Source organism: Neltuma alba, unplaced genomic scaffold (assembly GCF_004799145.2).
Source record: "Neltuma alba isolate B1F8T4 unplaced genomic scaffold, ASM479914v2 tig00012407_pilon, whole genome shotgun sequence".
Classification (NCBI taxonomy): Eukaryota; Viridiplantae; Streptophyta; class Magnoliopsida; order Fabales; family Fabaceae; genus Neltuma; species Neltuma alba.
In genome coordinates this window covers 484,415-507,638 of record NW_021636899.1, presented here as the reverse complement: position 1 = coordinate 507,638, position 23,224 = coordinate 484,415, and the positions used below count along the sequence as shown (strand labels likewise).

Genomic DNA, 23,224 nt, shown 5'->3' with positions numbered 1-23,224 from the left:
TTTAACATCAGATCATAATCAATATATGATAATAAATTCAAATTTATGGGTACAGTCACTACAGTGTAATTGTATACTGTTTCAGGCATTGCAATTTTATCTTTTTACAAATTTCCATCTTTCGCTATATCTAAATATTTTTTGAAAAACGTGCATAAAAATTAAAATTTCCCCTACATACAGTAAACAATTTTTACCAACTGCATCAAACGTTAATAGTGACAATGAACTATCAAAAGATATTAAATTTATCATGATCATTTTAGAATATTTTATTGTTATTCGTTAATAAATTTCTAACATTAATTTGGTGGACTCATTTCGTGCGATCCTGTACGCAGATATATTATACATTAATTATATTTTCATTATAAGATATGAAAAACAACATTTTAAAAGAACTACCTTTAGATCTAGTCCTCTCTATTTACCAGATACGTGTAGAATTAAAGCCGCGCTCCTAAGAATAGATTGCTATTTATAGAGGCACCACGCCACACACACACACACTCACAAACACAAACATAGTATCATCCAAAAGATCACTAAGCAGATCGAGAAGACAAGACACAAAAGAATATACATCATGAAGAGCTTAGTTGCAGACAAAGCTAGCCTTTATCACAGTACTACTCCTTTGCTTCCAAATCTTCCTTCTCTTCCTCTCAACAACAACACAAACAATAATGGCTTCGCCTCCTCCACTAACATCGCTTCTGTTCCCAACTCCTTCATCAACCTAGACCAGTAAGAAACCAATTCAGATCTATATCTCTGTGTGTGTTACGTTGATTGACAGTATATATAGTTTATGATGTGGTTCTTTTATCTTGCGGAGTGATTCTACAGAGGAGATCAAGCGGTGTTTAAGGCATACGGGACGAAGATGAGCGAATAGTGCATGGTGAAGACAAAGGGGTCGAGCTTCTGAGTTATCTGAGTGATCTGAGGAGTGTGTGTTGGTTTATGATGCCGGAGCTCAGAGACGCCATTAAAAGGCTTCATGCTTTGGTCGGTAACGCAGAGACGAGCGATAGGCACATTGTGGTTGGAAATGGCTCCACGCAACTATTTCAGGCAGCCCTCTTCGCTCTCTCTTCGTCTTCTCCAATGATCTTGGTCAGCTTCTGTTTCTCTCTCTTTCTCTTATCCAAAATCTTTCAGTTAATCATGGAGGTTTCTTTTTCCTTTATTATTATCTTTATGAACTATTATTGCGCACATAAATAATAAATGGTTTATTTATTATTTAATCAATAGTGATGCTGACAAAAATTGTTACAATTCGTGAGTGACAACCGCTGAGCCACAAATTTCCGTTGAATCTTGATAAGTCTTGTTACTGACATCTTCTTTAATGGCAGACAGCAAAATTGACAAACACTTTTTTCGTAGACACTATCCATATATAATAGAAAACATGCATGAACTTTCAGATTCTACACGCAAAACATGGTAACTAGAGAGTCGGTCTTCAATTAATTATATATATAGTGTTCTTGTTGCTCAACGGCTCAACCTTAAAACTGCAATAATAACCCCTAATATTTTAAACACGTGGCTTTGCGTTAATAAAAAGTAAACCAAAAAAAAAAAAAAAACTTAAACGTGTGTGTGTTTGCAGGAGTATCAAGATCAAACAGATGTTTTGCGTTCAGGGATATACAAATGGAGTGGGGATGCAATAGAATATGATAAGAATGAAGCATAAATATAGGTAGTGACGTCTCCCAATAACACGGATGGTAGCATCACAGGACCAGTGGTGAATAAGAAAAAGTGTGGGGTTGAGGGGAAGCTGATTCATGACCTTGCTTATTATTGGCCTCAATACACTCCCATTACTCACAGGGCCAATCATGATCTTATGCTCTTCACTTTCTCCAAATGCACTGGTCATGCTGGTTCTCGTAATGGGTAAGTCACCTTCTGAATCCTAATATACTTGAATGCTGGTTCTCCAAATATACTCCCATTGTTTGAGTCAAGGGATTGAGTGTTTGGACTTTGCTCATATTATTGCGAAGGTGGGCTATTGTGAAGGACAAAGAGATTGCGAAGAAGATGACCAAGTTTATACAGATGAGCTCTATTGGAGGGTCGAAAGAATCTCAAATCCGAGTTGCCAAGATTATTGAAGTTCTTTGCGATAGCTATAAGAATTTCAAACTTGGGTCTGCAGCATCAAAGTTGTTCTTTGAGCATAGTAAACTCCTTATGAAGGAAAGGTGGGAAAAGCTGAGGGAAGTCATCGAACAACATGGTGATTTTAGTTTGCCGCAGTTTTCAAGGGCTTATTGTAACTTTTTGTTTCTTAATTATATACTTTTGCTTGTTTTCATTTACAGTATTTGGTTCTAATACTTTTTGTTGGGCCTTCTTTGGCGTAGCTTTTGCATGGCTGAAGTGCACGAAAGATGAAGATTGTGAGAATTATCTCGAAAAGAAGATGAAAATAATTGTTAGAGGTGGGACCCGATTTGGATCTGACTCAAGATATTCTTGACTTGGGATGGCGGGTAGAGGTGACGATTTTGATGAATTCTTGAAGAGGCTTTCAAAAAACATGTAATCGATAGATTAGGCATTAAATGTAGTTGGAGGGGTAGATCTAATAAGAGGGTTATTTAGTAGAAATAATAGAAATATCTTTGTTTTGTAGAGTCATGGATATCAAAAGATGCCAAGTTGGACTTAGAATAAGATCCACCCATCTTTTATTAGGTGGTGTCTAAGTTGATTTTTGTTTAGTGAAAGATTGTTCGGTTGCAAAGGAACTATTTACAATAATTTTTCTCCTTATCATGCGATAATATAAATGTAATAATTATACTATATATATGATTTCTAAAGATTAATAAGAGAATAGGACGTGGATCACTTGCTAAAGTCAGAAACTAATAATAATAACAGCCAGTCATCATATATGAACGGAAAAAAAGTAGACTTGAACCGACCACAACAGAGAAGATAATGTTATGCATTTTAGTGAAATGTTGGATTATACTTTGATATGATAGTGCATATACTTGTTTCCCCATCTGTTCCAAAATAAATATTACTTTAGACGCGTCACTTTGTTTTTACAAAAAGGTAATTTTTGCCCACAAACTTGGCTGAGGTAATAAACTATATTATTCCTATAAAGAAGAGAACACAAGTTCAAATTTAGTGAAGAGTACTTGTTGGAAGTGAAAACCTTTATGCTCTAAGCCTCTAAAGGGTAAACCTTTGATCACATAAAAAAAAAAAATTGTTCCTTTAGATTTTCAAAAAAGTATTGATTTTTTTGATAATTCTATGTTTAATAATGAGACCAGTTTATGGGAGTATAATTAATAACAGTATTCTTTTTTTAAAAAAAAATCATTGCATTTTTGTTAACTTAAAGGTTATTTATGAACTTTTTAACCTATATGTGGGCAACTCTAAAATGATAATGTTGGGTCAAAACATCCACATACGTACTCTCTCTAGTCCTATATATAAAAAAGTTAGATAATTAATTTATAGATGTTAAGAAAAATAATTTAGTTATTTACAAATAAATATGTGTTATTTCTCTAAAAATATTATTTTGATCATTATTCTATTAATAAAAACATTCTTTCATATATGTAATCAATGAAGACACATTAAAAATAATTTATAAATTTGGAGGGACAAAGTGAATAGAAAAGTATTAAGTTGATTAGAGGGCGAATCACATGCAGAGAGATGAGAAGCACAAGAAAATTGCAGGCAGAGTGATTAATCCATGAAGCAGCATAATCACGACCTCTTCCTTCTTTCAAGTGATTTGTAATATTAATTTATATTTACTCCCTCTTATTTTTATCATTAGCCACTTTCAATAAAACCTTGAAACTTAAGATAGACGTACACCAAAAATAAAAAAATTAATAGCCATATGTATGTGGGCATAAATCAAATGATGAATTAAAAATTATCCAAAAAATGTCCACCGTTTCTATTAGTTGTTTTAATCCAGTGGCTTTTTTAACGGAATAGAAATTTCTTTCAATTAAGCTGAGGATGAACATTGTTCATTCTCTGACCATGATGGAATAAAGATTAACAGAATTAACGACAAAACATGCATGAAAAGTGAATTAATCTTGAGATTAATAATTTCCATTTCGAATTCTAAGGTGCTTATTACATTGAATCAAACACAGGTCTCTTATCATTCAATTCATGTAATGCGAAGGTTAAAAATAGCAACAAAAAACAAGGGGGATTGACCATGGAAGATTAATTCATCTTTGGATCCTGAATGTTCCGTATGTTTTTACAAGTAGAACAATTCAAATCTTATCAAGAACTCAATTATTATAATTGTCCTTATAACATGATAGATTATAACCCCATTTGACTCGTAACTTACAATGTTTTTTTCCCCCTCAATATTTGACATTATATTCAATGTATTAAAATGAATTAAAATTTATGGCGCTGCTTGTAATTTTATTGTTCATGCATTGCTATTTTTTCTTTACTATATTTCCACCTTTCACTCATAATTCTCTACTTCCATTTCAAATTTTGAAATATTTATAAATGTATAAATAATATACTCCTCTGGTCCTTAATATAAGACTTATTTAACTAATTTGATTAGATTAAGAAAGTTGGAAAGTCAATTAATTATAAGAAATATGACATGTTTTTCCTAAAACACCATAATTATTTTCCTCAATATCCTCTTTCCCTCTTCCACTTGATTATGGTTCAAGAAAATCTATAGAGGTAATTTAGACAAAATTGATAAATAGAAGAAATAGGTCTTATATTTAAGACTAAAATTAACTCAACAATTAGGCCCTATATTAAGAACCGGAGGAGTAATATTTATTCTAATTATTGGCTGATTCATTTCACTGAAAACAATGGAAGAAACTAGTTTTCTAATTAAAGCAATCCTCTCACCTCTAAGTATACGGATGAATTATCCATTCATTACATATTCATTATAAAATATGATAAAAATTTTTTTAAAAACTACCTTAAAATTAATCTAATCCTTTGTATTTACCACATACATGTAGAAAGCCACGCTCCTAAGATTAGATAGCTATTATGACTGACGCAATCTACATGATTTCCTTAGTTCTCTATATAGTGATCCGCGCGCTGGGATTCATGAACGCTTCACTTGTAACTTTACTATTTATAGAGGCACAACGCTCTATATATACAGACACACACTCACAAACACATAGTATCACCCAATAGATCATCAAGCAGATCTAGAAGACAAAGACACAAATTAAAGAGTTTAATACATCATGAAGAGCTTAGTTGCAGACAAAACAAGCCTCTATCACACTACTGCTCCATCACTGCTTCCAAGTCTTCCATCTCTTCCTCTCAACAACAACACAAACACTAATGGCTTCACCTCCTCCACTAACATCTCTTCTGTCCCCAGCTCCTTCGTCAACCTCGACCAGTAAGAAATCAATTCAGATTTATATCTCTATGTGTGTATGTTACGTTGATAGTATAAATAGTTTATGATTTGGTTGTTTCATCTTGCTGAGTGATTCTGCAGAGGAGATCCAGTGGTGTTTAAGGCGTACTGGACGAAGATGAGTGAGGAGTGTAAGGTGGAGATAAAGGGGTGCGAGCTTCTGAGTTATCTGAGTGATCTAAGGAGCGTGTGTTGGTTTATGATGCCGGAGCTCAGAGACGCCATTAAAAGGCTTCATGCTTTGGTCGGTAACGCAGAGACGGACGATAGGCACATTGTGGTTGGAAATGGCTCCACGCAACTCTTTCAGGCAGCTCTCTTCGCTCTCTCTTCTTCCTCCTCCTCCGATGACCACATCAACGTCGTCGCTGCTGTTCCATATTATTCGGTAAGCTTCTCTTTGTTTCTCTTTCTCTCATCCAAAGTCCTTCCGTTAATCATGGAGGTTTTTGTTTATGAATTATTATTGCGCACAAATGATAAATGGTTTATTTTTGTGTTAATAGAAGTGCTGCTGATAAAAATTGTTACAAATCGTGGGTGACAATCGCCGAGCCACTAATTTCCATTTAATTTTTTAAGTCTTATCAAAGGCATCTGTTTTATTACCAGACAATAAAATTGACAAACGCTTTTTTCGGAGACAATAATAGGAAACGCACAACTAACCCATTCACATCGAGACATGCATGAACTTTCAGATTATACACGCAAAACATGATAACATGAGAGTCGGTCTTCGATAACTTGTGTATGCATATTGTTCTTGTTGGTCAATCTGAAAAATGGAATAATAATCTCTAATATTTTAAACACGAGCTTTTGGTTTAAGAAAAACAAAGAACACTGAAACATGTGCGTGGGCGCGCGCAGGAGTACCAAGATCAAACAGATATTTTGCGTTCAGGGATATACAAATGGAGTGGTGATGCAATGGAGTATGATAAGAATCAAGCATATATTGAGGTAGTGACATCTCCTAATAACCCAGATGGGAGTATAAGAGGACCTGTGGTGAATAAGAAAAAATGTGGAGTTGAAGGGAAGCTGATTCATGATCTTGCTTACTACTGGCCTCAATACACTCCCATTACTCACAAGGCCAATCATGATCTTATGCTCTTCACTTTCTCGAAATGCACTGGTCATGCTGGTTCTCGTATCGGGTAAGTCACTCTCAGAATCATGTATAATTGAATGTCTATACATAATAATGTTTGAGTCAAGGGGTTGAGTGTTTGGTTTTGGCTTATATTATTGTGAAGGTGGGCTATTGTGAAGGACAAAGAGATTGCGAAGAAGATGACCAAGTTTATCCAGATGAGCTCCATTGGGGTGTCGAAAGAATCTCAAATTCGAGTTGCCAAGATAATTGAAGTTCTTTGCGATAGCTATAAGAATTTCAAACTTGGGTCTAAAGAATCTAAGTTGTTCTTTGAGCATAGCAGACGCCTTATGAAGGAAAGATGGGAAAAGCTAAGGGAAGTTATCGAACAAAATAGTGATTTCAGTTTGCCAAACTTTCCAAGGGCTTATTGTAACTTCACTAATGAATCAACTGAGACATATCCTGGTATGTTTTATTACTTGATTATGTATTTACCTTTGCTCATTCCATTTATATATTAATTGGTTCTAAGATGTTTTGTCGGGTTTTTTTTTTGTAGCTTTTGCATGGTTGAAGTGCACGAAAGATGAAGATTGTGAGAGTTATCTAGAGAAGAAGATGAAAATACTTGTTAGAGGTGGGACCCGATTTGGATGTAATCCAAGGTATGCTAGACTTAGCATGGTTGGTAAAGGTGAAGACTTTGATGAATTTTTGAAGAGGCTATCAAGAAACACCTAAGAGATTAGGCATTAAACAGTTGGAGGGGTAGATCTAATTATATGAGGGTTATTTAGATTGATAGCTGTATTTTGATTTGTGGCTTCATGAGAGTATCAGAAAATGTCAAGCAGCTAGGTTTTAGAATAATAGAAGTATGATCTAGGTTGATTTTGTTTAGTGGAAGTTTTGTATTGCTGCAAAAGAAATTATTTACAAATAATATAAAGCATGCTTAATTTCCATTGGCTCTTGTTATTATATATTGCTCACAAGCGTTTTCTATGTTTTCAAAAGGGATTTACCTTCACACTGTAAAAGATACTAAAATAATTTCAAAACTATCTAAAGGAATGTCCACTGAGATCTTAGACATTAAGTTTTCAAAAATGACACAATGTTTTTTATATCACTAATTAACCATTAACCAATAGCAAGAAAAACAGAGATAAATGTATTGACACCTCATCATTGTTGTCTTGTTTCCCGGGCTAGAGATAAACTTTGATACATAAAACTGGAAAATAATTCAATCGGCGAATTCCTAAATTGCTTTGAATTGAGTTTTTCTTTTCTTAAAACATTCATCAATGTTTCTGCAATATTATCGGAAAAACCTTCTTTTCAATACATTGAAATTATGTAGTGACAATAATGTGGCTCATTAGTGTGTGGCAAAAAAGTAGTTTAATATGGAATGAAATCCATCATACATATCACATAGCTCTCAGCTTCTCCCCCCCCCCCCGGGGGGTTATATAATTCAAAGGGGAACATGGAATGATATATATATATATATATATATATATATATATATATAAAAATCATGGTTTCAAGGGGCGTCCAAATACCCCAAAATCACTCGAAAAATGAGGATCTGGAGTATTAAAATAAATGTTAGGTAGAAGCCCATTTTAAAAATTGCCCATATAATATTTGCCAATTGTTCACGCCCATAGTATAAAACGCTCGTGATTCGAGACCGTTGGATGCATTTCCCATGGTTTGAGTCTATTGTATTTCTCCAATTTAGATAATTTGCTTACATATAGTTATTTATTTATTCTTTAAAGCTAGGGGAAATATGGAAAATTAAAAAATAAAAGGATAAAAAAATGTTATTGGGTACGACATCATAATATCTTTATTTTAAAAAAAAATCCAACTTCACAAGACTTAAACCTGCCTAAACCTAATTATTAAATATATATGGACAATTAGAATCCAATATTTTACTAATATAAAAATTGCCTGTTGTGAACTGTACAAATCTTGAGACAATTCTAAGATACTGTCAAATACTAAATGTGAACACATCTTCTAATTAAAATTTCAATTTCAACTCACCATATTATAAGGACCACCCCCATCACATCACCTTTTTTATATGCTTGCATCTTTTATTATTTGTAACAAAAGATGAAAAAGAACAAAAAATAGTGCGCGAGAGAATGATCACTTGCGTTGCTTCAGCCCCCCACGCTCCTGCTGTGGCAAGAAGCACACCACATCTGCATATAAAATATAAAATTTAATATACATACACGGACATATATATATATATATATATAATAACATATATATTCAAGTGCATTGGCAAGTAAAATGGCATGAATTTTGCATTCAAAGGCGCTTCAAGTGAAAAAAGAGGGTCGCTCCCGCCACTTTTTAAATACTGCAGCTGATGGATTATGATGATCTCCAAAAGCATATATAATTATTTCAAATTTAAAATATATGATTTCAATGTATATTTAGTTATGTATACGTCCGACCAGAGTCCAAGAGCCTTTAACCAGCCTCCATAACCGCACCTTAATAACCAGTTGGGTTTTTTAAAAAAAAAAACTGATAACAACATCCCTAAAGAGAAACCTCATCATGATTCATGGATATATATTCATTCATAATATATATATATATATATATATAAAGAGGCGCAATGTTCAAATGTACATGTCCCTTCATGCAAACCAAGGACACACATACAGAAAGAAGATCTTAATCAGTTGCAGACAGAAAACAAGCATTATTCTCAGAGTCCCATTATAATGGGGGTAAATAATATTCTTTCTGATGCTTCTCCTCCAAACTCCTTCATCAATCTCGACCAGTAAGAGAGTTGCACAATAATATGTCGTTTGATTGAGATCGTTTGGATAATGTACACACCTATATATATGAATTGCAGGGGAGATACTGCACTGTTGGAGTCGTACTGGAGGAAGATGAAGGAGGAGTGTGCGGTGGTGATAAAGGGGTGTGAGCTTCTGAGTTATGTGAGTGATCGGAGCAACGTGTGTTGGTTCATGATGCCGGAGCTCACAGACGCCATTAAAAAGCTTCATGCTTTGGTTGGCAACGCAGAGACCGACGACAGGCACATTGTGGTCGGCAATGGCTCCACGCAGCTCTTTCAGGCTTCTCTCTTTGCTCTCTCTTCTTCTTCTTCTTCTCATTCTCCCAATCCTATCAACGTCGTCGCTGCTTCTCCTTATTACTCGGTCTCTCTCTCTCTCTATCTATCTGTCTCACATTCAAAGTTACAGTTAATGATCAAGTTCCTTTTTTTTTTTTGGATGAAAATTGAAGGGTTTTTTAATGCAGGGCTACCCCGACGAGACAGACCTAGTGCGATCAAGCCTATACAAGTGGAGTGGGGATGCGAAGGAGTATGATAAGAGCGAAGCATACATAGAGATAGTAACGTCTCCAAATAACCCAGACGGCAGCATCAGAACACCTGTTGTGAGCAACAGACGTGGAGTTGAAGGAAAGCTAATTCATGACCTTGCTTATTACTGGCCTCAATACACTCCCATTACTCACAAGGCCGATCAAGATCTTATGCTCTTCACTTTCTCCAAATGCACTGGGCATTCTGGTTCACGCATTGGGTACGCATAATACTAGTTATCTTTAAATACTGTGATGATACTAGAGGTATGCATGCTTTAATTTTGGTTCTGTTGTGAAGGTGGGCGATTGTGAAAGATATAGATATGGCGAAGAAAATGACCACATTTGTAGTGCTGAACTCCATTGGGGTGTCCAAAGAATCCCAAACTCGAGCTGCTAAGATAATGGAAGTTCTATGTAACAGCTATGAGAATTTCAAACTCGGGTCCAAGAATTCTGAGCTGTTCTTCGAGTACAGCAAATGTCTTATCAAAGAAAGGTGGGGGAAGCTGAGGGAAGTCATCAAACAAAGTGATTATTTCATCTTGCCCAACTTTCCAAAGGCCTACTGTAACTTCACTAATGAATCATCTGAAACATATCCTGGTACTTGTAATTCATAGTTCTTCATTCTTTCGTCTTTAGCTGTTCAATATTTATGGCAGTTGGTGATTCTAATATGTTGTTGCCATTATTTCTTGCTATATAGCTTTTGCTTGGTTGATGCATAAGAAGGATGAAGACGGTGTGGGTTATTTGGAGAAGAAATTGAAAGTACTTGCTAGAAGTGGGAATCGATTTGGATCAGGTCCACGTTGTGCTAGAATTAACATGCTGAGCAGAGATGAAGACTTCGATGAATTCTTGAGGAGGCTTTCAAACATCAAAGAGAATGGTTATTGAATGATTGGCAAAGTGTTACGCCTGATATTGATCTGAATTAAGGCTTGTATGTTCTAAGAAGTGATGTTCCTTTTTGTGTATTTTAGCTTATGGGCTAATGCCCAAGCCCAATTTGTCATGCTTAGTTATGTTCGTTGAGACTAGAAGCAAATGTATAAGGAGCCAATATGGTGAACTAAAATTTGAATCCCTATTAAAAGAGATGCCCACATTTAGTACCTGACAGTGTCTCGAATAAGATTACTTTCAATAGGAGGATACTTATGTTTAAGGGAAAAAAAAAAGTATAAGGAGCCACATTTCCCTCCTATTGAAATTGAGTTAATTGGACAAACTATTTTTTATTTGCACACACGATATATTAATTAGTGTCAGGTTTAAATCTAGAACGTCATCCAAGCATGGTAGATGACGCTGCTACTAGAATAATTTGCCATTGACAAGTTGAGAAGTAATTGATATTCATGACTAAGCGGTCATTTGATTAGCTTAAAAAAAATAACTACGCCTTTAATCCTATTTATTACTCCTCTGACTCTAAATATAAGACCCATTTTGTAATTGCACTACAAAATGGGTCTTATATTTAAGACCAGAGAAATAGTAATTTTCAATATGTTTCACACAAATTAAGAAAAAACTTAAATTGTATTAACTTTTAATTAAAATTCATCAACTTTCTGTTATAAAAAAAGAAAAAGAAAATTCAACAACTTTCAAATTTTATCTCTATCTAATATACATTATATCTTATGAAAACAAAATCAACACAATAAATAAAGAATAAAATTATATATTCATATGAAAAATTTCTCTCTCTACCTTATAAAGAGAACGCAAAAATTCATTCTCTCTCTACTCTATAAATAGGACCACAGGAGTGTGTGAAAAGAATTTGTCTTACAAAGTATAAGAGTGATTATTTTAAGAGCTCCATCTATCCCCTAAGTTTTGGATTTCTACTGTTTAGAATGAATCCTAATTTAGTTTTGTTGAGTGGGTTGAAAGATTTTTTTTTTTTTTTTGAACTGGGAATGAGACTAAAAAGCCGATTCGGGATGAATCCAGCACACGTTGTGGATGACATATTGGTTGGGCTTGGTCTTAATTTGATTTGTATTAAAAAAATCCAGTTCGCTCCAGTCCAAGAAAATGAGTGCTGATCAGTTTTTCAATTGTCAGCAATTTGGCGATGAACCGAACCATATACAGATGGTCCAAAGCTCGCTCCTTGTAATGCTCCTATCACATGACAAGATTGTGTTGGTCAATTGAGTTTAACGAAAAAGATTACTCTTTCATTTGAATTCCAGTAAAAAGAGGCACAGTATTGGATAATATCTCAAACAAGATGACTTTTATTGGAAGGTACCTATGCTTAAATAATATATATATATATATATATATATTCACTCTCCATTTTAAAAGAATATTCACTTAGGGAGTAAAATCTTAATTATTTTTATACAATTATATCCTTCATTACTAATATTCTATTTGATCTTAGATACAACTTATTTCTAATTATCTCACGAAACTGATGAATAAATCATTTAATATGTGCATATACTTAGAGTCTAACATTTAATTAATTATTGAGTATATGTACATCTAGCATCTTGATATTATTTCCTATGATATATCCAGCACACTGATTGTATTTTTAGTGCATTCAGCACTATAATAATTTGGGGTGTTAGATATCATTAAAAAAATAATATCAAGATGTTAGATGCACCTGTATTTTTAATTATTTGGCTAAAAACATTCATTTAATTAGCTAACTAATTAATTATTAAGTGTATAAGTGTGGCCGGTACGGTCCAACTCATGTTTTTTCTTATCATAATAATAAACATTGTGCACTCATTAATGCAATAAAATCCGAATCCTTCAGAATGTGAGTCAGGCGATCTATATTTAGAATTTTTAATATATAATTTTTTTAATAATAAATTTTTTTTTCAAAAAGTGTTAGTTATCAAATAATTTTTATTTAAAATTATTTATTTTCAAAATAAAAATTATTTAAAAAAAGTAAACATTAATTGAATATGGATAATTTAAAATTAATGTGTATTATTCATATTAAGATCAGGACTCCATGCTCAGTCAAAATGAGCATGGAATGTGCTGTCTCCTACTCCTCATGCTTCTGTCTTTTTCAACTTGTTTTATACTTTTCTTTTTGCCAGCGTTTTATACTTTTATTTAAGAAAAGACTCAGGTCAACCAAAAAAAATAAATAAAGGAACTGCTAAAAATATAAAAATAAAACATAAGAGACTAGACAAGATAAGAATAGGGATATAAGTAAACTAGGTTAGGCTAGATTTTAGCAAAGTAGGTATAGGCTTGTATTAGATATTTAAAGTCTGGGCCTGAGCCTAAACCTGAACTTGCATATAGACTTTTCTTTAAGCCTAAGTCTAAGCCATCAAAGAACCTGACAAGGCTTGAAACCTGTTTAAAGGTCTACTTAAAATATAGGAATAAGTTTAAAAATTTATACCTTCAAATTCATATATAACTTTTCAAAAATATTTAAAACCTATGTTATATCTTAAAAGTGTAGAATCTATTCTCACTTGTAATATAAGAGTCTAGTAAGAAAACAAAAAGAATGTATAGTGACAACAGTTGTCAGATCAAGTAGAAATAAGAAAAATCAATCCTCTGTTGACTAAATAAATATATTTTCTAAAATTAACCAAGCACAATAACTGGCAGGTAAAAATGGATTTTACTTTATTTGGTTTTCCTACATAAATTGAGCAAACTCTTCCCATTAAAATTATAATATTTTATTTTGACATCACTAAAATAAACTTACAACAATTATTATGATTTAGCAAACAACAAAAATCAGGAGAGAGGAAATGAGCCAATATTATCATATTGAGTGATTGAAAAAAAGAGAAATAGAAGTGAATGAGTGATGAATGAAAAGGGGCTGACTCTTTATAAGAATGTTATGATGTGAAACTTTGCGTCAAACTAAAATTTGTAATTTTATAGATAATTTATAAAATTGATTTATATTATATAATATATAATAATGCAAATTTAATAAAAAAAATTAAATAGGTCAAGCTTGTAAGCTTGTAGGCCAAGCTTTATCAACATAGGCCTAGCGTTATTTAAAGAGGCCGAAATATGAGTCTGACCTATTTACTAAATAAGTTAGACTAGACTTTATATAGGTTAGACAATAGACCCTGATAAAAGTCTAGTCTATTTTCACCCGCATATTAGAATACCACTTAAATTTGAATTGCGTTTTTATTTTCGGTGAGAGTTGTTGCGTACTTTCGACTTCCCACTTTAACCTTTTAATGCTATTCAAAATTTTTTAGCTTATATAATTAAATTTAATAATTACAAATCAGCCATCACTCCATTTTTGTTTATTAGAATATTTAATATCTACTAATTTAATTTAGAACAAATAAAAATGACTTAATTTTGCTGAAACAAAGGCTTAAGGATTTGATTTTTTTTGTGACAATTAAGGATTTGAATTTTATGAATGAAAAATCACGTTGAGAAAAATCACTAATTGAATCCGATGAGTAATAATTAAATATAACCTTACAAATCATTAAATGGTTGTGTTAAAAATATTTATATTTTTTGTAATTTTTTGTTATGTAATATATATTTTACATAAGAAGTACAATGCATTCACACTAATGTATAAAATATATATGTAACACAAATAATTATTTTAAGGGGTAGTTATTTTTTTGACCTTGAATTTTATTAGGAGATAAGAACATGTAGGATGCCGATACAGCCAAAATCTGATAAAAAAACAAAAGCAGAGAGACAGAGAAGGGGGGATTCAATCTTTTGTAGTATTCCTTGATAGGATCATTCTAACCTTCAAATAACTAATTTATAGATAATAAATTATTAGTTAAAAGTAACAAGTATAAAAATATACTTTTATTCTTAAATATGATATTGTAATAAATAAAAATAATAATAAAAGAGAATAAGATAGGAAATATGATAAGAAAGAGTATAACAAATGACAGAGAATAAATAATTAATGACAAAATGAAAAAAAAAATTAAATGGTAAGACAAAGTAAAATTAAAGTTTATAAAATGAATTACATACCTTTCTAAATTTGACGCTTATAATAGGACCTAAGGGAGTAATAAAAGCATATTTCTTCGAAGGGATGAGATGCTTAAATACTGAAAGTATACATAAAAGATCACCCAACACTAAAGAGTTTTTTTTTGCTTTTATATGTTCTAAAAGTGTATTTTCATAGCAAAAATACCCTGGTCATTATCTATCATTAAATTTAACCGTTAAATTATATAGTTTGACAGTATATTTAACAGTCAAACTTAGCAGCGCATGACGGTTTAGAATTGAAATGCAACGAAATAAAACTTTTAGGGTATATAAGAACAAAAAAAAATTCTAGAAATTAGATGTTCCTTCATGTATACTTCCGAAGTATTTAGGCATCTTATCTCTTCATCAAAAGATCCATGCTTAAATCCTAAGGGATAATATTCAATTTTGGTCCGGACGTATATGTTGAGATGCTGTGGCTATTTGAAAGGCTTTTTAAGAGCAATATTTTCTCAAAAGTGTTAAAAACGTGACAACGTCTCGGAATTGGATTCTCTCAACTATCCTTCCCATCCTCTTCCCCTCCACTACCCTCCTTTTCTCTTCACAACCATTGGATCAAAATTCTAATGGCCCAGATTTAACATCTTATAAAAATAATATTATTAAAAAAATAAATAAATAAATTTAAACTATTAAAATCTGGTTTGAACAGTTCACAATTATAATAAAAAAATTTGAAAAAAATTTGCTCTATAATAACAGTCTGTATTTATGAACTGTTCATATTAGATTTTAACAGTTTAAATTTATTTATCTATTTTTTATCATAATATTTATTTTTATAAAATGTTATAAAATATCAAATCTGGACCATTGGAGTTTTAATCCAATGGTTGTGAAGAGAAAATGAAAGTAGCGGAGGGGAAGAGGATGGGAAGGGTAGTGGAGAGAATCCAAGTCCAAGTCCCTCTTTTTCTGCTCTTACTCCTCCCTTTCTTTCTCTCATACTTTCTGATCATAAAATTTCACACTTCTTCCTTCATAAAAGCTCACCATTCTTACGACGTTGCTAAAATTCCAAGCGAGTTCAGCGTAATCATATTCCTCTAATATTTTGGGATGCCATTGCTGGCCCACTGCCATTCATCCTTCCTTCACCTTCTTTCTCAGTCATGTTCCCGACAACTTTGCACAATGACAAGATATAAGGTAGCTTTCAAACTCCGAAGCCCGCAAAGCAAAAATCTTACTCACTCTAGCTCCAAGTTAGCAGGATGGACTCACAACACAAAACAGAAGCCCTATCAGCTGTATCATTAAGTTGTAACGTAGAATGGATGCAATTTTATCAAGCAAGAAGAGAAGCGTCGCAAATGGACAGGTTCTAGATGGTTCCAATAAAATGGAGTTGGTTGGGAACCATTAAGTATTCAGCAATTTTGTGGACCATAATTTTCGGGAGTTGGATAGAGACGGCGACGGTAAGCTCTCAGTTAAGGAGCTCCAGCTTGCCGTCATCAATAAAGGTGCTGCTCTCGGCTTGTTAGTTTCAAACAAGGCTGAAACGATGGAATCGGTCTGTTTATGTTTTGGCCATTTCCAAAGGTTTGGGGATGAAGGAGGGGGTGGCTGGGTTCATTTAGAAAGATTTGGGAATGGGATTATTGAGAGAGAATGAAGGAGGATGACGGTGATGGTGGAACTGTTATGGGAAAAATGAGTTGGCGAAAAATTATTGACTTGGACAATGAGGCGGCGTGTATGAAAGTCATGTGTAGACACCAGTCAAATTTAATATTCAAAATCAACGTTTTAGACGGTGGAGTGATACTGTTATTTTCAACACTGTTAGAATTTGAATAACATTGCTCCTAAAAAAAAATTCCGAATATCCACAATTTTTTAACGAGTACTTCTAGGACAAAATTGAATATTATACCTTAAATCCTTATTACACACAAGTCATAAATAATAAGAATGACTTCTTTTTTTCATCCAAATAACAAGGATAATTTCTTAAACTCTATGCAACGAACATATTAATTATAACTTTTTTTTTGCCGATAGAAAATATTAATACAAGGTTTTATTTTCATCACTTAACTTTGAAAAATATATTTTTAATCATTTACTCCTAAAACTATTGACAAAACAATAATGATATTGAGATTTTGAATATTTATAAAATATTGTCAAGTATCTTTTATTTTGCATGTAATTAAAGATAAGTTACATACAACTAAAGAAAAAGTTGCACCCGTTGAAGATAGCTTCCGCTTGAATTTCTAAAACAAATTTTAGCCATATAATAATTAGAAGAAGAGAGAGTACTCAAATAGGGAGAAACTCAATAATCAGCTTGCTTAAAAGTCGTACAAAATAAATGTGTTGAGCTCCTATTTATTTATAGCATAAACATAACCTTAAAATTTAAAATCAAATATTCCCGAATGACGTTAAAAATATAAAATATCTGAAAAATCTTAATTAATTAATCATTAGTCATATCTAAATCTTTTCCAATAATTTTACCTATTTAATTTCCTTTTGAGTTACTTCTCAAAGAGAGTAAATAATATTAATGGTGAATATTTTAACAAGGATAACAATACACAAAGAGAGAGACGCGTGTAATCAGGAGGCAAGGAAAAGGACTCATCGTACCGCGTTCCACCTTTAAATTATATGAAGGTGCAATGTGCTCAAGGCTCATCCCAAACGACAATTCAAAGCAATATATAGAAATCAAATACACAGAGAAAGGTTATCAGGCATTTTATGAAACTGCAACAAATGGTGGCAAATCTTCCTGCACTTCCTCCCCTCAATAACAACAATGGCTTGCCCTCCTCAAACACCGACGCTTCTCTTCCTAACTCCTCCATCGTTAACCTCGACCGGTAAAAGATTTACAAACACACAGACAGAGAGTGAAATATTTATATACATATATATGTGTGTGTAGTTTCTTGTGGTTTGATTGATTATATAGAGTGATTGGATGAATTTTGCAGGGGAGATACAGTGTTGTTGGAGTCGTACTGGAGGAAGATGAGCGAGGAGTGTACGGTGGAGATAAAGGGGTGGGAGTTTCTGAGTTATGCCAGTGATTTGAAGAGTGTGTGTTGGTTTATGATGCCGGAGCTCAGAGACGCCCTTAAAAGGCTTCATGCTTTGGTTGGCAACGCTGAGACCAGCGATAGGCACATTGTGGTCGGCAATGGCTCCACGCAGCTATTTCAGGCAGCTCTCTTCGCTCTCTCGTCTTCGTCGTCTTCTTCCGATGACCCTATTAACGTGGTCGCCGCCGCTCCTTATTATTCGGTCAGCCTCTCTCTCTCTCTCTCTCATATAATAAAGTTTAACGGTAGAACCAGTTGAACCGGAAGTTCTTAATCCGGTCGGGTATACTGCCTAAGTCCGACGACAAAGAATCGGTCAAAGATCGGAGAAACGGGTCAAAAACACTGTTCAGTTTGAACTTTTTTCTTCTTCCATTCAGTTCTTTTTAAACGGTCAACCTTCCCTCAAACTCTTCACCTCTTGTCCCGTCAGTTTCGGATAAAAATAATTACTCCGATCCTTAATATAAAATCTATTTAACTAATTTGATTAGATTAAAAAAGTTAGATAAGTTAGTTAATTATATATAAGAAAAGTGACACATTTTTCCTAAAACACCATAATCATATTTCTTAATACTTTATTTTCTTCTTTTACTTGATTATGGTTGAGGGAGTATCCATAGAAGTAATTTAGAAAAAATTGATAAATATAATAAATATGTCTTATATTTAAAACGAAAATCAACTCAAGAATTGAGTCCTATATTAAAAGTCAGAGGAGTATTTCGACACCATTACGTTATAGTTAGATGATGGTCAATATTTTCTTCACCGAAGCGCAGTTGATGGAATCGAAACCCATCCCATGTATTTTTCTCTCCTAATGAAACATCAATTTTCAGAAAATCTTCAGTTTTGAGAAATATATATATATACACACTCCTCTGGTCTTTAATTTAAAACTAATTTGACTAATTTGATTAGAGTAAGGAAGTTAAGTAAGTTAGTTAATTATAAAAATTGTGACGTGTTTTTCCTAAAATACTATAATTATCTTTTTTAATACCCCTCTCCCTTTGTTACTTGATTATGGTTGAGAGAATATCTATAGAGATAATTTAAAAAAAATTGATAAATATGAGAAATAAATCTTATATTTAAAATAAAAATTAACTTTATAATTAAGTTTTATATTAAAGACAGGAAGAGTAAATTGTAACGAGTTTTCGTCATGGCATTAGCATATTAAAATACTTAGGGCCACCTACAGGGGCACGGAGTGTCAATTTTCAAACGGAGGTTGACGGGTGGCAGGCGGCGCCGAGTGTCGTCATTATATTGTCATCTGAATTTTGGATTTTTTAAATTCTGATAATCCTTTTTCTTGATAAGCATTCAACTTTCTAGGATATTACACGTGTTTAAAAATTTACTACCAAGAGGATATTTTATTGGATATATTATATGAATATATATACGACTTTGTATATATAACTTATTATTTTGCAAATTATAATTTTCTTGAAATATACTACTTTCGATCCTTACTATAAGAGTTAGTTGACTAATTTGAGTAAATTAAAGAAATTAGTTTAGTTAGTTATTTGTAATAAATATGTGTTATCTTTCCTAAAATATTCTTACTAATCAAGTGTACTGGCTAGATCTATCATTATTGTAAGAACTAATTAAGGTCTTATATTTAGAACCAAAATAAAAGTCAAATGAACTTTTATATTAAGGATCAGAGGTAACATATATTAAATAAAAATAAAATTAAAAAAAATTAAATTTTAAGTTAGATTGAATGAGATATAAGATTTTTTTAAGGTAATAACATATTGAAATAATGTCTTTATTTGTTTGAAAGAATATGGTTAAAAGAATATATTTATTTTTTGATTCTATACTCATTAAAATAATTATTTTAAAAATATAAATTAGAAAAAAACTAAACGTAAACCGTCTAGATTTGATTAGTTGATGAGCACGCAAACTCATTCCATTTCCAATTAACTAGTGGGTTTGTTGAAGAGTTAGCTAAGCGTTTTCTTTTTTCCTATAATTGGCACATTCATGCACTGCACAACTCGAAGATGATCATGACTATTAATAATGAAAGGTTTACTGATCAAGACTTTTCCACTTTCTTAAATCAAGCAGCCCAAAAAAACGCACAACATATTCTTCCTCTCTCTGTCTGTCTCAATTGGTTCGCCATGCATGCACGAAACGCGTCCTTCCTCTTTCTCAGCAATTTATATATATATATATATATATATGCCCAATATAAAATCACCAACCAAGGTTCTAGACTTGGTCAATTGCGTGTAATAGGACTCTAGCCGTCTCCTACACTTCTTCCCGTCATAAAGACGGCTTCTCAGCAAATTGACAGACATTTTTATGACGCCATTATGTGCAAATTGTGAGTACAGGGTTACCCAGACGAGACAGATCTAGTGCGGTCAAGCCTACACAAGTGGAGTGGGGACGCAAAGGAGTATGATAAGAATGAAGCATACATAGAGATAGTGACGTCTCCCAATAACCCAGATGGCAGTCTCAGAGGACCTGTGGTGAGCAGCAAATGTGGGGTTGAAGGAAAGCTAATTCACGACCTTGCTTATTACTGGCCTCTCTATACTCCCATTACTCACAAGGCCGATCATGATCTTATGCTCTTCACTCTCTCCAAATGCACTGGTCACTCTGGTTCTCGCATTGGGTACGTGCGTAATACTAATAATTAATTATCTTACTCAAGGTGATGATTATATTGTTTATTATGATTAAGTTTGGTTTTATATATTGTGAAGGTGGGCGATCGTGAAAGACATAGATATTGCGAAGAAGATGACCACATTTATAGTGCTGAACTCCATTGGCGTGTCCAAAGAATCCCAAACTCGAGCTGCTAAAATAATGGAAGTTGTATGTGATAGCTATCAGAGATACAGATTTGATGGGTCATCTAAGGAATCTGAGTTGTTCTTTGAGTATAGCAGAGGCATTTTGAAAGAGAGGTGGCAGAAACTGAGGGAAGTTGTCAAACAAAGTGATGGTTTCATCGTGCCCAAGTTTCAAACAGCCTACTGTAACTTCACCAACCAATCATTTGAAACATATCCTGGTACTTTCACCTTTACCTTAAATTGTTCTCTCTCTCTCTCTATATATATGTATGTATGTATATCGTAAGTACGTTCATAAACCCTAACATGTTGTTTGGCATTTCTGGCTATATATGTAGCTTTTGCGTGGTTGATGTGTAAGAGGGAGGAAGATTGTGGGAGCTATCTGGAAAAGAAATTGAAAGTAGTTGCCAGAAGTGGGAAGCGATTCGGAAGTGATCCAAGGTATGCCAGAATCAACATGTTGACCACAGGAGACGACTTCGATGAATTCTTAGAGAGACTCTCAAACATCGAAGACATTTAGATATACAATGAATACATGTATGCTCGAAAGAGTGGGAAAATGTTTGGCCAGCGGGTCCAGTAACTTGGGTTGCTATAATTTTACATTTCATACTAGAAGTTAATTCCAATTATTAGACAAGGAGAACATAAACAATATTAGAATTTAATTTTCCATTAATGAAAGTTAAACCATATACTACCTCTTGCTTTAAATATTAGAGCTAGTTTATAATATAAATTACACTACAAATTAACTCTTATATTCAGGATCGGAGGTAGTATTACATGTAATATGATATCAGTTGCATTATATTATTCATGACTTATTGTGAGTAATTTTACTTGTTTGAATGACATTTCGTTAAATTTCAATTTTTCCTTGTTTATATGATTTTATTTATTTTCTGTGATACAAAGAACAACTCTCAAGCCTCAAGTACGTGGTTAGCCATGTGAGGATTGAGTTTTGAATCTCTGATCGTTTGCTGAAAGTAGCTTCTATACGCTCACGCCAACCTTTTTTGGTTCTAACAAACAAATCAAACCACAAGTAAATCAAAATGGTTGTTCTTAAATAATTAGAGGCCAAAAATTATGGTATATGTTATAAAAATGTGGATATATTATACAAGAATAATAGTACCAATTTTCTAAATTAGAAGAGTTATTAATGGCTCGAGATTACAAGCAAATTAAACCACAACCTTCTATTTATAAGGAAGTTTTGATGTCATTATATCATACTATAAGATCATTAACAATAGTATCGTAGATGGAAGGAAGTTTTACCGTATGGTAACAAGGCTACGGGCATGATAAAATAGTTACCTCATTGGGTTTAGTATTGCTCTCATATAGTCATATGTCTAGTTAACACTTTTTATACATTTAAAAATGATACTTTTAGTAAATGCCTATATTTTTGGCCTGAATTAAATGACTACTTTATAAATATTAACTTTAAAAAATATTTTAAAAATATTTAAATTTGCGAGAACAACAATAGTAATCAATCTAATAAAACATGAACTACATTTGATACTTCATCCGGTTTTTATTATAAGTTTCAAAAAATTAATTCAATTATAACAAATAGTTAGTTAAAATAATAAATAAATTAGAAATAAACTTTTTTCTCTAAATATATCTTTATAATAAATGAGAAAAAGAATAAAAAAGAATATGTGGGGAAATGTGATAAGAGATGAATAATTAAAAGCAACATTAAAAAAATTATATTAAATGCTAAAACAAATGCAAATTAAAACTTATAAAATGAATTACAATTTTTTTTAAATTTGAAACTTATACGTAACAATGAAAGGAATACTATTTAATAATTAATTTTTTCATTATATTTCCCAAGAAAATAAATTAATTATTGTTCTTATTAATTAAATGATAAGTTTCTCGGCAAGGGTGAGAAGGGAGGCTGATTTTCTGGCTATATCAAAATTTCGTTTATGCTCGTTAAAAAGTGCCATGTGATCTTCTAGAAGTACAAATTTTCAAGCCGTCATTGAAAAATCACTTTCTTCGATGTGGCCGAAGACAGCTATGGATTCCATTTGCCGAATTGCTAGACGACGAGACGCAAACACTTCGTGAGGACGCAATTATTCCCTGTTCTATTATAATTCTAAATACAAAACTTTTTTCATAATTTTAACTATAAAATTTATTTTGTAATATAATTTATAGTATAAACTGAGTTTTACGTTAGGACAGAAGGAATATATAGTTCTGGTAAATTTAA

At 32.6% G+C, this 23,224-nt stretch overlaps 3 protein-coding genes and 1 pseudogene across 3 annotated transcripts; all 4 read left to right on the top strand.

Annotated features, from left to right (window-relative positions):
- Window positions 1-586: 586 nt before the first annotated feature.
- LOC114726841 (L-tryptophan--pyruvate aminotransferase 1-like) lies at window positions 587-2,572 on the top strand (annotated as a pseudogene).
- Window positions 2,573-5,288: 2,716 nt separating this feature from the next.
- Window positions 5,289-7,322, top strand: LOC114726840 (L-tryptophan--pyruvate aminotransferase 1-like). The gene is made up of 5 exons (XM_028913555.1): window positions 5,289-5,452; window positions 5,555-5,861; window positions 6,347-6,639; window positions 6,739-7,046; window positions 7,141-7,322. The coding sequence occupies exons 1-5, from the start codon at window positions 5,289-5,291 to the stop codon at window positions 7,320-7,322; spliced, it is 1,254 nt and encodes a 417-aa protein (XP_028769388.1).
- Window positions 7,323-9,352: 2,030 nt separating this feature from the next.
- Window positions 9,353-10,883, top strand: LOC114726839 (L-tryptophan--pyruvate aminotransferase 1-like). Its single transcript, XM_028913554.1, has 5 exons — window positions 9,353-9,414; window positions 9,493-9,805; window positions 9,909-10,198; window positions 10,279-10,586; window positions 10,690-10,883. The coding sequence occupies exons 1-5, from the start codon at window positions 9,353-9,355 to the stop codon at window positions 10,881-10,883; spliced, it is 1,167 nt and encodes a 388-aa protein (XP_028769387.1).
- Window positions 10,884-17,706: 6,823 nt separating this feature from the next.
- On the top strand, window positions 17,707-21,840 carry LOC114726823 (L-tryptophan--pyruvate aminotransferase 1-like). Its single transcript, XM_028913540.1, has 5 exons — window positions 17,707-17,881; window positions 17,996-18,305; window positions 20,485-20,774; window positions 20,866-21,179; window positions 21,300-21,840. The coding sequence occupies exons 1-5, from the start codon at window positions 17,760-17,762 to the stop codon at window positions 21,485-21,487; spliced, it is 1,224 nt and encodes a 407-aa protein (XP_028769373.1). The 5' UTR covers window positions 17,707-17,759; the 3' UTR covers window positions 21,488-21,840.
- The last annotated feature ends 1,384 nt before the right edge of the window (window positions 21,841-23,224 follow it).